The following is a 13,759-nucleotide window of genomic DNA, read 5'->3' as shown; positions in this document are numbered from 1 at the left end:
GGGTGCTGCCACCTGTCCCTGCTGCACCTCAGGGAGCAGGACCCAACCTGTGGGTGCTGCCACCTGTCCCTGCTGCACCTCAGGGAGCAGGACCCAAACCTGTGGGTGCTGCCACCTGTCCCTGCCGCACCTCAAGGAGCAGGACCCAACCTGTGGGTGCTGCCACCTGTCCCTGCTGCACCTCAAGGAGCAGGAACAAACCTGTGGGTGCTGCCACCTGTCCCTGCTGCACCTCAGGGAGCAGGACCCAAACCTGTGGGTGCTGCCACCTGTCCCTGCTGCACCTCAGGGAGCAGGAACAAACCTGTGGGTGCTGCCACCTGTCCCTGCCGCACCTCAGGGAGCAGGACCAGGACCCAACCTGTGGGTGCTGCCACCTGTCCCTGCTGCACCTCAGGGAGCAGGACCCAACCTGGGGGTGCTGCCACCTGTCCCTGCCGCACCTCAAGGAGCAGGAACAAACCTGCAGGTTTCACAGGGTGATGTGAGGACCTGCCTGGCTCAGAGTCACCTGCTCCTGTCAGAGGGAACTTACAGAGTTTGCTCTTTTGCACAAGGCTAAACATGGCACAGAAATATTTCCAGAATTCAGCATCAGGACAAACCTGTGCTTTAAATGGTGACAAAGGGGAGCAGGAAACTGCAGCCAACACCACCACTCATGATGTTCAGCCTCAGCTGACATGAGCTGGAAAAGCAAAGACCTTTCTCTTTTTAGCTCCTTTCCTGGCTTGGCTGAGGCTGAGCTAATTAAACACCAGCTCTGAGGTCAATTATCCCTTCAAAAGGAATGAAAAATCAATTTACTGAAACACCACAACTTACAGGTGTTTGAAGCTGTTCATCTGCCCCTGTGATTACACTCCCAGCAACAACAAAAAAGCAACAACTTCTGGTGGTGTGGTATCAAAGTTCTGATATTCACAATAAAAACAAAAATTTTAGTGGCTGGCATTTTAGTAAGTCCTCCTGTGAATTTCAATTATACATAGATAAATATTTTCCCTACCAACTGCATTATATTTCTGAAATCAATTAGAATTACAGTAAAAAAGTGGATTAATTACAGCATGAGTAATTCACTCTGTGAACAGAATCTGTCCAACATAATCAAGATGGATCATTCATCATTTCCAGGACCCATGATGCACATACAGTTATTTTCAGACTTCTAAATGCTGCCAGTGGTGACAATCTCAACAAGCAAACAAATGTTAAGTTTAATTTGCATTCCAATTGTCTCCCCAAATTGTGACACACAAACCACCAGGCTGAAAACCCCCATACCATGAATACTATTCAATGTATGGAAATCAAGCAGAACAAAACATGAGCCATGACGTTCCCCCCTGTGGGCCAGGCAGGATTTCCATCCCTGGCCACCTGCACAGTGCCCATTTCACACCCCTGGGGTGCCAGCAGGGCATCACTCACTGCCAGCTCTGTCAGACCTGCCTGGCATCACCCAGTGCTGAGCCTGAGCCACAGCACTGGCACTAAAGCCTCGATGGAAACCAGAAGAGCTTCATTAAGGAGCCTGTCCCACTAATTACACTGCAGCAGTTGAAGGCAATTTATCTGTTCACGTTTGTAATGCTGAGCTGCCCCTTGAGCCCCAAGGAGGATGTTCAGGAGCTCTGTCCTTGCTCCTGTCACTGCTCAGCCCCCTGGGGTGGGTCACACTCAGCTGGGGGGGCTTTGGCCCCACATTGGCTCACACTCCTGGGACTGCAGGAAACATGATGACAATGAACTCATTTTTCTTGATCTCCCCTGTATTTTTACTACAAAGGATGGCAAATATAAAATTTAATATAAGGGAAACCATTTGTGCCAAGGGGAACATGTACAATTAGAAACACAATGAGGAAGGTGGATTTGAAGAACCATTGAGGGCACAAGTGCAAGAATTTAATTATATTGTTATTTATTGGTAATTTCGGCATAGACACTTTGCTGTGCCTGTTTTCAAGGGTTCCAAGATTTTACAAAGCTAATATGATATATTTAGCAAATAAAAAAGAAAAATTTATTAATAAAAATTGGCTTGATTTAAAGCAACTTTTCATGTTACAAAATGCACTGCACATACCCAGAAAAGAATTGTGTGCATGATGTAATAGTTTAAATAAAGGATCTTACATTTTCAGTTGTTCCTGTGATTACATGTAGTCCATCATATGTTGATTTGATGTACATTCCCTGGAAAAGAGAGCAAAAAGGGTAACCAACATCTGCAGGAAACAAATACCTGACATTTGCATGGTAATTCAAACAGGAGGTTCATTCCAGTCTAAGGACCACAACATGTGGACAGACTGGAAGGATCTGTGCTCAGTTAACATTTGCAAGTCTCAGTTGAACAAATACATATTTTTTTTTATTTTTATTCCAAAGTTTGTGGGCACAAGTGCCCACTGAGCACCAGCACAAGACCTCGTGGCTGTTCAGTATTGGAAATATTCAGCTTGACCTTTTTTTGGTCCTGGTGACATGACAAAGGTGTTGACACTGAGAGCACAACCAGGAGGAGGTTTTTAACAGAAATATCCTCCCCAGGGAGCTGCTGGTTCCAGGCAAAGGCAGCCACAGGAGCCACGAGCCAGGACTCACACTCCCAATTTATGGAGGAAAAGGGAACCAACAGGGCTCTGGAATTAGTCCAGCAGGAATTGTGCTTCGAGGAGGAGCTGCCAGGGCAGGGACAGCCACCCCAGAGGGGCTCTCTGGGCTGTGCCCACTCACACAGAGCCCTCAGTGCCAGCAGCTCCTGTGCCTCAGCACTGAGGGCAGAGCTCCTCATCCCTTTGTGTATCACAGTTATCCATCACATCCCAGCACCTAATTAACCTAATTGGGGCGTTGAGCTGCTGATTTATTATCCTGTCAGTAATTCTGCATCACCTTGGGCTGTCAAACCAAAGTTTGCAACACCCAGAAAGAGAAGGAAGAATGTTCAGTTCATAGAAATCAATGCCAAGGTTGCTGAACTCCAATGAAGATCTTTGGGAAAGGTTTTCACACAAACTCTACCCCCAAAGCCCAGAGGTTCACAACGTTCAGAAAATACTGTTTTCTACATCCACCTAAGGGAGAAGATGGAGCCAAACTCTTCTGGAAAGAGGGAGGGTGAGAAGCAACAAACACAAGCTGGAACTGAGTTAAAGAAATTCTATTTCTCAGCTTTACCATGAGGAGGATCAAACCCTGGACCAGGGTGGGAAGGCTGTGGAACCTCTGGCTTGGAGAGGACTGTGGGCCGGACAAGGACCTGAGGACCTGCTCTGTCTGGACTTGTTTGGAGTTTTCATCAGCAGTAAAAGTGAATTCTACCTTAAAGGAAACCAGTTCCACTTCAGCAAGTTTTACATTTATTGAAATCTAAAAAATAAAGACATGCTAAACCTGGTAAGGTTGGCGTGAGAAACTCCATTCCAGATCCTCCTCCTCATAAGGGATGTTTTCTTTAGTGAAACAGTTTTATGAGCTACTTCTTTGGTAAAAACCAAAGATGCCCAAATTGAATCTTGCAATCAGGTTCATAAAATGGGATTATTTGGGAGGAACAAGTTTGTGATGAGTCTTTCAGGGCATTTTTCTACAGAGCTGGTTTAATTTTACCAGTTTGCCATTCCATTGTCTCTGTGGGACCTTCCACAGGTACCAACAATCTCCGGGTTATTTCTCTTTGCCAACTCAGACACAAACAAGAGCACAAGAGCCTGAAAACCTCGTTAATCTCTGTGTATTTTTGGAAAATTCAAATCACAATTTCATCTCAACATATGCCATCTGAAAGGCATAAAACTGATTAATCACTGAGAATTACCCCACATTTTGTTATCTGCTCTTTCATCTTAGCCAGTCAAAGAATAAATAAAAAATAAACAATTTTAGGGAATGACTCAGAGCCTTCAAATTATCCTGGATGGAGCTTTCATCCCACTTTGCCCAAAAGAAAGATAATGAGCTGGTTTGTTGTTGAGCAGCAGCAGAGCATCCCCTCGACACACCTGTAACCTGAAAACCTTGAAAGAGTACTCTGGGTAAAAAATATAAAAATTACTGTATGAATTTTATTGCCCACAGTTCAGAATGAAAAGATTTTATATAAAATAGAGATATATCACACCTACATATTTTACACTTCCAAAGTTCACTTTGCTCATGTCTGTACACACAAAGTAGTTTAGGGATATAAATAGAAGGTTTTAAAACAATTGGTCTCATCAAACTCCCCGTGAAAAATTAAAATTTTCTATTCTGGTTTATAAGAAATAGCCCAAAATCCCAAACTTAGTCATTTAAAGAGCTGTTAATGAAAAATCAGGCTTGTATTGGTGGTCTAAATGAGGCAAAAAACTGGACTTTTTTCAGTTTCTTTCTGTTCATCCCTGTTTCCCTCTGTTCCCTCCCAGGGAAGCAGATTTATGGTTAACAAACCCAAAAAAAAGGGAAATAAATTTGGACATTTTTGTCAGATATTGTAAGTTCCAGGCAAATAAACTCCAGACAAAAACTGATTTAATGCTGCAGTTGAGGAACTGAACCAGAACCCTCTTTCTCCTGAGCCCAGACCTGTTGTGACAAGTGCCACGACAGCTGGAACTACTCTGTCGTGACAACTGCCACCACAGCTGGGGCTCTGTCGTGACAACTGCCACAACAGCTGGGGCTCTGTCGTGACAACTGCCACCACAGCTGGAGCTCTGTCATGACAGCTGACACCACAGCTGGAACTACTCTGTCGTGACAACTGCCACCACAGCTGGAACTACTCTGTCGTGACAACTGCCACCACAGCTGGGGCTCTGTCGTGACAACTGCCACAACAGCTGGGGCTCTGTCGTGACAACTGCCACCACAGCTGGAACTACTCTGTCGTGACAACTGCCACTACAGATAGAGCTCTGTCGTGACAACTGACACCACAGCTGGAGCTCTCAGGGCCATTTCTTTGGATTAAAGGCATTTTGTATCTCACATTTCTTGTCCAGCCACCCCAGGGCTTTCCCAGCCCATCCTCCTCCACCACCACAGCCCAGTCTGGGCTTTCCACCCAGGGAGCTCATTCCCAGTCCTCTGTCCTCTCCATGGTTTATTTTCAGCCTTTGGGGGCAGAATTTACTGGAGTCCTTTCTCAAAATTATTTATCTCCTTGGGTTTTGTGGTTTTTTGGGGGATTTTTTGGGGTTTTTTTGAATGGGGTTTTACTCTCTCTGGTTTCTTCTTGAATTCCACCAGTGACTCCAGCTCAGAAAAATCAGGATTATCACTCACATGGGGAGATGGCTCAGATGAACCAATGGTTGGTGGGTTAGGAATAAATAATTGCTCTTTAATAACTCTGATATTCCACAGCCAGGAGGCTCTGAAGAACATTCCTGATCTATGGAAGGTGTTACAGAGCAAAGAAAAGCTTCACAGGCCTCACATCGAGGACCTGAGTGGTCCTGAGCAGCTCTGCCACTGTCCCCCAGTGACAAAGAAAAGGGTTTTAATTAAAATCTGACCTTTGAAAGCATCTGGGGAGGCATCAGCCATTGAAAATCCCATTTTGAAGGGACTTCTCCCCAGAAAACAGCAGATCCTGCTGTCAGGGGAATGGCCTGGAAGAATTTCTTGCAGCGTCATCTGGTTAATTAACCAGAATATAATGACAGGAATGTGCTTTCAAGTGTCAACAATCATTCCCAGGTGGATTTGTGGATATTTCAGACAATATTTGAAGAGTTCTGAATTTAGCAAGAATAAACTCTCCCAGGATGAGCAGTTTTGGCTCATTCTTCCAACACTTCCTTGGTATCCATGACCTATTGGCAGATGGTTGATGTTTCCATACCAGTTCTCTGCTGGAATATGACAAAACAGGTCTGGAAACCCACGAGGAAACGCTCTCTGTGTCTCAGCAGCACTTGCACAGGGAGCAGAGGGAAGGCTCCACTTCTCTGTGCAAGCAGAGTTTGTGTGTTTAGGATTTCAGGGTCTGGGAACCTTTTCTATGTCAGGCATGATGGAACTTCATCAAGTTTCTGTAAGCTTTTAAAAATAATTTTAAATAATTGGAGTAGCACCCTGATGGGGTTTGGCCAGCCATGTGTATTCCTAAAAAAACTGCCTTCATATTCTGCTTTTCCTTTTGGCCTTCCTTGGGAAAATGGAAAGGTTTGGTTTCCATCACCTTGAACTACAAATGCACTTTGAAAGGGCAGCTGCAATTAGAGAGAAATACAACCCTTAATAAAAAGGATTGTTTGGCTGTTTGTTGGGGTTTTTTTTCCCAATGGTGCACAGCTGGTTTTATAAAAGTGTTTATTCCCACACTCTTTGCTTCCCTAAGTTCTTAAAATGAAAAGTTCCTTCTGCAGGAAAGTTAACGAAGCTGGGGATATAAGAGCACATTTTAATTAAAGGGTGACAGGTGACACTGGGAAGCTCAAACAAGAGAGAGAACAATTAAATAAGCAAAAGGAAGAGGAATAAAAGTGCTGCTGCATTCCAGGAGGGAAGAAGCAAAACATTCCTGATGTCAGAAGGCACCAACCCAACCCACAACCCCAACTCCCCCTGTTCAGAATCCCCTGTGTAAGAGGAGTCACTGATCTCATCAAAGAGGATTAAAGCTGCTTGATACACAGAAGAATCTTTAAATGTATGGACTGCACAGTGAGGGCAGAAGATTAAAAAAAGTTCAGTCCAAAATAATCGTGGCTGGAATACAAAAAGTATTAAATCTCCCACTCCAGGCAATCCCTGATCACCCCAGAGCAGGAGGGGGAAGAACCCAAACCTCCAAAAGTGTTCTGTGGTTCCATCCTATGGCAAATCTCTACCTCCAGCCTCTCCAGTAGAACACTCCCTGTTTATCTGATGGCAAAGCTGCTCCAAAGGTTCTCCCAGCCCTTCTCCTCCTCTCACACTGAGCTCAGGAGCTGCTGCAGGACCCAACCTCCTGCCCAAGGGGGCTCATTCCTCACTGTGGATCCATGATTCCAAGGAATTTAACATGAGAAGGGAATTTCCTTGAATCATGAAGTTACTTTATTCCATTCCCTACAAAGTGCATATTCTGCCAGAGCTGACAGTGGCTCTCACAATCTAATACCTTTTTAGTACAGGAATTTATCTGAAATTTGTCAAGCTGATGGTTTGAAACACAGCTCTGCCTTCCCCGGGCTGCTCGTGCTGTTCCTTCAGACACAAACTCTGTTCCCACCCCCAGAGCTACAACTGGGGAGAAAAAGGGCTTTGCAACCTTTACAGTTACTTTGGAATGAAAGAATAAAGGATTTGCCATGAATGATTCAGGGGCTAAACAGGGAAAAGGAGGAGCCACTTTGCTGGTGCAGCTTGGGAAGAAATGGAGGGAGAGAGGGAAAAAGCCCAGTGTGTTCCTGGAGGCCAAGAGGTGCCTGCAGAGAGGAAGAGGAGGATGCAAACACAGGACCTGGAGCAGAACCCACAGCCTGTGGGTTCCTTTGCCCAGCAAACTGCCAGGCAAACCCCAGGGAGAGTGGCCTGGGCAGGGCAGCAGAGGAGGGTGGGGTTAGCCAAGCCCACTGCAAAGGAAGGTGGTGTAGAGAGATGGAAAAAGAACCCCCAAAAGTTGAATACTAAGGTTGTAAAAGCACAGAAAGTTAGAAAGTGCTCAAAGTGAAGACACATCCAAAGATTCCAAGCCCCTGTGTGGATTTACTACCCAATTAAACACACACAGTGCCCTGCAGGAGTCCTGACTCGGGGCAGGAACCACCTGGAGTGAGTTCCACCCAGGTGGGAGCTCTGGCAGTGCCCACCTCATGCCTGGCTCCTTGGGCAGCAAACTCAAAGGCACACCATCAAAACTTTGCAAATGGGGTATTGAAAACAGTGACAGACTCACAATGAAGTCAACTGAGTGTCATTGCAGATAACTGAATTCTTGCAGAGCTCTGAGGCACTGACAGCACATTTTCCCCCAGGGGCACAGGATGGTGCCCGTTTTGTGGGTGCCAGCCCTGGGTCAAAGCACAGCTACACTCAGACCCCAGAGAGACTGAAATTATGCTGTGAGGGGAACAAACATTCTGAAAAATTGTCCAGAAAAGCAGATTGTTGGTGATCTTGGCACAAAGTGCTGTGCTGGATTCCTACCTGGAGAACTGAAATGCCAATCTCCTTTTCACAAACATGTTGTGAGGGTGAATTAATTAGTGGCTGTGAAGCACTCGGGAAGGCCATTTAAAAAATAAATAAACCAACTCAGGATGGAATCAGTAACTGCAGGGAGTGCAGAGCTTTGCTCAAGTGTGGTAAATCAGGCCTCAGCCCCTGCTCTGAATGATAAGATAAAAATGGAACTCTGAATACTTTCCATTCACTGAATAGTGCTCATTTTTCTCTTGAATGGAGCAGAGATCCTGTGGAAAAAATCTGCTATACAATCATGAGAAAGCCATTTGTAATTCATTACCCTGTTCTATATTTGATTCTGATTAATGTTTTCTTTTCCTTTTCACATGATTTTTCTTTTATTCCCATTTATAGTCCTTTTTCATATTTTCTTCTAAACAGAACACAGTGTCAGCAAAATTGATTACAAGCAACTTTCCAACCTAACACGTTATGGAGCCTTCACAATTAGGCACAGAAAACTCATTCACTGTGATTTCACTTCATCTAAGGGGGGGAAAAAAGGAAGATGAATTGTCAGGCAGCTTTGATTGCAGTATTTGTCTCATGTCCTCTGTCAGCAGTGCCCACTCAGTGCCCTCTGGTTGGCTCAGTGACGATGGAGAACCACACAGTGGTCCTCCCACCCAGAGGGGTCCCTGTGGCTGCTGTGCCACCACAGAAGGTGCTCCAGGGACAGTGAGAGCCACATAAGAGGCCACAGGGCACAGCCAGTCCCTGCCCTCGGCCACTCCTGCCTGAGAGGCTCAAACCACCCTCCAACCACCTACCTCATGGTCAGCTGGTTGGAACACAAACCTTCCATGCCCAAGAACTCCACACAGACACCTGGCTCTGCCAGGGAATCCTCAGCTCCCACCAGGAAAGGGTGTTTGTGGAGGTGGAGCCACTCCTGTTTTTCATAGACTCGTAGAATCATAAATTGATTGGGTTGGAAAAGACCTCTGAGATCATCAAGTCCAACCCTTGGGCCAACTCCAGTCCCTTTACCAGATCATGGCACTCAGTGCCACGGCCAAGCTCAGTTTAAAAACCTCCAGGGATGGGGAATCCACCCCCTCTCTGGGCAGCCCATTCCAATCCCTGAGCACTCTCTCTGCAAAGAATTTTTTTCTGCTCTCCAACTTCAATTTCCCCTGGCAGAGCTTGAGCCCATCGTGCCCCCTTGTCCTATTGCTGAGTGCCTGGGAGAGGAGACCAACCCCCACCTGGCCAGAACTTCCCTTCAGGCAGTTCCAGACAGTGCTGAGGTCACCTCTGAGCTTCCTCTTCTCCAGGCTGAACACCCCCAGCTCCCTCAGCCTCTCCCCACAGCACTTGTGCTCCAGTCCCTTCTCCAGCCTCGTTGCTCTTCTCTTCTCACTTGGGTTGGAAGTGTCCTTGGGTTGGAAGAGACCTCACTTGGGTTGGAAGAGACCTCTGAAATTATCAAACCCAACCCTTGATCCAACCCCACCGTGATCACCAGCCCGTGGCACAGAGTGCACAGAGTGCCCTGGGCTGGTGATCACAGTGGGGTTGGATCAAGACATGGTGGCTTCTCTGTCCCTGGAAGTGTTCAAGAAGACACTCAGTGCCACATCCAGTCCCTTCTCCAGCCTCGTTGCTCTTCTCTGGCCCCGCTCCAGAGCAATCAATGCATGGGGAGCACCAGCAATGTCAAGTCCTGCTTCTTGTGCTCCATCACCTCTGAGGCAGATACACCCACTCTGTGTTCATGTTCTCTTCAGCACTGCTAATGAACTGTCCTCTAATTAGTGCAGCAGAAATTCATCATGTCTGGCTGGAGAGGAAAGCCCCCCAGGGATGCAGAGTGCAGGGCAGGTCAACATCTCTGCTCCAGGAGCTGCAAACGCACCACCTGTACCTCCTGCATCCCCTGTACCTCCTGGATGAAGAGCTGGAGGGGCACCTGGGCCACCAAGGGGACACATGTGGCCACCAGGACGCAGCAGCAGAGCCAGCAAAGCGTCCCCATGTTCAGGATGACACAGCAGGTTGAGCACCTGCCACAGCATGGAAATGAAATGTGCTTCTTGCTCTGGGAATGCTCTTTGTGGACTAAATCAGTGTAAGGATCAAGCAAACAGTCACCCAAACCCTGCGTGTTATTGGATACAGCATTCCCAAATTAACATGCATACCTCAGAATAATTAGGCCCTTGTAACTTGGACAGGATTTGCATGTGATGTTCGTTGCTATTCAACGTCAGGACAAAGAGGAAGATGTTGAAATAACACAAAACCTCTCGACTAGCAGAAATTTAAAATAAATCTGTAAATCACACTGAATTGCAAGCAGGAAATGTGCCACAATGTGCACAGTGACACTCGGAGGGATTTTAATTCCTCAGTTGTGGAATGTTCTGCAGATAAGCCTCATGGAGGCCAATTTCTCTGCCCCTTCTCCCTTTTTTCCCTCCTCTAAATGCTTCCTCCAGAGTCAAAATTCCTGAATTGCTGCTCTTACAGGGGAAAAGGAGAAATAAAAAACCTGAAGACAGTCTAAGAGATTGTGCTGGGAAAAGCAGTTTGGTCCTCGAGGAGAACACACAGGAACAGCCCAGGTCCTGCAGTGCCACCTCCTCCAGCCCCCCAGGGCCAGGATGGTGGAAAGGGAGGGGCAGCTGAGGGGAGACAAGAGACCTGGCACTGGCACAGGGCTGTCCTGGGTGCAGGATAACCCTCTGCTGTGCCCAGCACTGGCACAGGGCTGTCCTGGGTGCAGGATAACCCTCTGCTGTGCCCAGCTCTGGCACAGAGCTGTCCTGGGTGCAGGACATGCCCCTGCTGTGCCCAGCTCTGGCACAGAGCTGTCCTGTGTGCAGGACATGCCCCTGCTGTGCCCAGCACTGTCCTGGGTGCAGGACATGCCCCTGCTGTGCCCAGCACTGTCTTGGGTGCAGGACATGCCCCTGCTGTGCCCAGCACTGGCACAGGGCAGCTGGCATGGGCAGAGGGCACCTCACCAGGCTGCTCAGGAACAATTTACACACACAGAACACTTGGGTTGGTCCTGGGCTGAGGCTTCTGAAAGTTTGATTTCAATGGATCATTAGTGAGACATGTAACTATTTTTATGCAAGTCCAAGGATCAAACCTTCCCCTAATCATCTTCAAATGATTAGATGACATTCAAATGATTAAATGTCATTAATTTCATTAATGACATTAATTTCATTAATGATATTTAACTCATTTAATTTGTCTGTGTTTGTATTTGGGGGTTATTTCAGTACATTCCAAAAGCTGCAACGTGGCCATCAAAGGGCCACGACTTTTCTTTAGCTGCTCATAAAGTCACCACAAAGTCCTGGATAAAACAGGTGTTAATTAAAAAAAACCCCCAAACAATCCCTTTATTTAGATAAATGTCCAATTAACCACCTTCAGAAATCTGAGCCAGCCTGCCAAACAGGACACTGCATGGAAACACATTTTGATTTCTTGCTAAATTCAGAACCCAAAGCACCCCAAGGGACTGAGGCTCGTGCTGGGCATGGCCAGAGCTAAAGCTCAGCCTGCTGTGCCACTTACCAGCCCCTCACTGGGCATGATGCTGGTGAGATGAACCACCTCCAGGTGTGCTGACTGCGACACCAGCGAGTCGGAGGAGAGAGAGATGATGTGGTCACAAATCCCAGACAGGGTTTTGCACTGCAGGGGAAACAAACCACTGTCATTCCTCTCATTAAACTGAGGCAAAGAAGCAAAGCAAAGTTCTTATTCTGGGAACCAGGTGAGAAGGAACAGATAATTTCAATTCTTAGCACTGTAAAAGCTACAGGTGTGTCAAAGTCAAGCCCAGGAAAAAGGAAATATCCAATAAATGTCAAGAAAATGGACATGCTGTGCTGGAAAGGTTTTGGTGTGCACTGAGAACATCTGGATCTCTAAAATATCTTCTCCCCTCCAATTACATGCCCTTTAAAAACCCCTCAAACCTAAAGAAACTTTATTTTATTTGTCCTCATCATGCAGGATTCTAAACACAGTTGGAATTGGGTGAAATATGTAAAAATAAATGCCTTATGCACCAACTGAATAACCTATTTTGGCTACCAAATGATGAGATTATCCCTGAGAGGTGTGAAAATTAAGGGAATTCTGCTACACAACTTGGAATTTTTTCCTTTGTTAAAAATGGCACTGCCAGACAAGTGCCTTGGTTAATCCTCTTCCTGGGGTGAAATTCTTACACATCTTCAAGCACCTCCTTGAACTGATACTCCAGATCACAACAACTGTGCAAGAATTTTATTTTATCCTGCCTTCCAGCTAAAGATCTCAAACTCTAAATGCCAATTCCCACAAGCCCCTTCAGAGCAGGAGCCCATGGCACAGTTGGCAGCAGTGACTCTGCCAGGTGAAGCCCATCCAGCAAAGGCCAAGGAGCAGAGAGGAGCTGGGATGTTCCAGGGAACATCTGGGGGTGAAGATTTATTCCTAAGTTTCCACGTGTTGCTTGGAGCATTCCTTCCAAAGGACTCTACCCTGCAATGCTTGAACCTAATCTGAAACATTCATTTGGATGAATTTCAGGAAGGGTTTCCAGTTGAGGCTGTGCATCTATTTGCCTTTGGGGACGATAGTCTCATTTTTCCTAATTATAGCAAATTCCAGTGAAATCCCTCAAGGGAAGTTTTATTTCAGGCATTTGCAAAAGCATGAGGCTTTCTAATATCTCATTTGACACTACACATGGAAGTTAAACAAATAAAGTTGTCACAATGAATAAGTGAAGTGCCTGAACTTGGAGGTTGTGTTTCCATTCACTGTGTGGTTACTCATGTGGAAAGGCCAGGACTGCTCTGACTCCAAAAGTCAACTGAAACCTATGTAGGGTTTTAGCAGAGAAAAATATTTTTAAAAATCATATTAGAGTAATTAAAACTATCAATTTGCTGTTAAAGGAGTTCAGGAGAGGCCTGAGAGCAGCTGTAAATAATGCAGAGACTGAGGTTGTGTAGATGGGACCAACAGAGCAGAGTTTATGAACAGGCTCAGGGCTGGCACTGCCAACAGCAGAGGGCACCTACTCTGGGCATCAAAGTACCAGAGGGGCCCAAAGTCTTGTGTCCCAGTGCCAAATCCATGGAGAATCCACGTGCACCCTGTACTGCCCTTGGGAGCACCTCAGACAGAAATGGCTCTTCAGAAGTTCAGCTGCAAAGGAACTTTCTGTACCTTTAAGGCCACCCAACACCTGAAGCCTTTGGTTCCATTGCTCCCAATGGGCCATGACCAGAACTGAGTCTCTAGGAAAGCGCCTGGTTGGAACCATCATGCAAAGTTCTGCCTCAGCCCCAGGGTTTGCAGAGTGGCAGCCACTGCTGGGGCAATGCAATGAATTAATTAATTAATAGTCTGCAGTTACTGCTGGGAGCAAGAACTGGCAGGTTGTACATTTGGATTCCTCAGGTCTGCTCTTAATACCTTTCAGAAATAAAACACCCTGTGCTGTTAAAGAGGCAGAAATTCTCTATCTTACAAATGTAGAATTTGGCATTACAGCATCACATTTTTCTTGAATATTTTCTACCATCTGATTTTTCATTTTTAGAGATAAAGTGACCATTAAAAAAAT

The 13,759-nt window shown here is 46.2% G+C and overlaps 1 protein-coding gene across 1 annotated transcript in view; it reads right to left on the bottom strand.

The window, feature by feature from the left end:
- Positions 1–13,759, bottom strand: part of LOC139678559 (connector enhancer of kinase suppressor of ras 2-like) — a 150,676-nt gene that overhangs the window by 62,297 nt on the left and 74,620 nt on the right. Inside the window, exons 6-7 of the mRNA XM_071569454.1 lie at positions 11,710–11,829; positions 2,143–2,202 (exon numbers count right to left, since the gene is read on the bottom strand). Coding sequence (XP_071425555.1) covers positions 2,143–2,202; positions 11,710–11,829 — 180 coding nt within the window. The remainder of the gene's footprint in view (positions 1–2,142; positions 2,203–11,709; positions 11,830–13,759) is intronic.

This window comes from Pithys albifrons, chromosome 14, assembly GCF_047495875.1.
Source record: "Pithys albifrons albifrons isolate INPA30051 chromosome 14, PitAlb_v1, whole genome shotgun sequence".
Classification (NCBI taxonomy): domain Eukaryota; kingdom Metazoa; phylum Chordata; class Aves; order Passeriformes; family Thamnophilidae; genus Pithys; species Pithys albifrons.
Note: the sequence above shows the minus strand (reverse complement) of the source record. Positions and strands in the feature narration are given on the sequence as shown.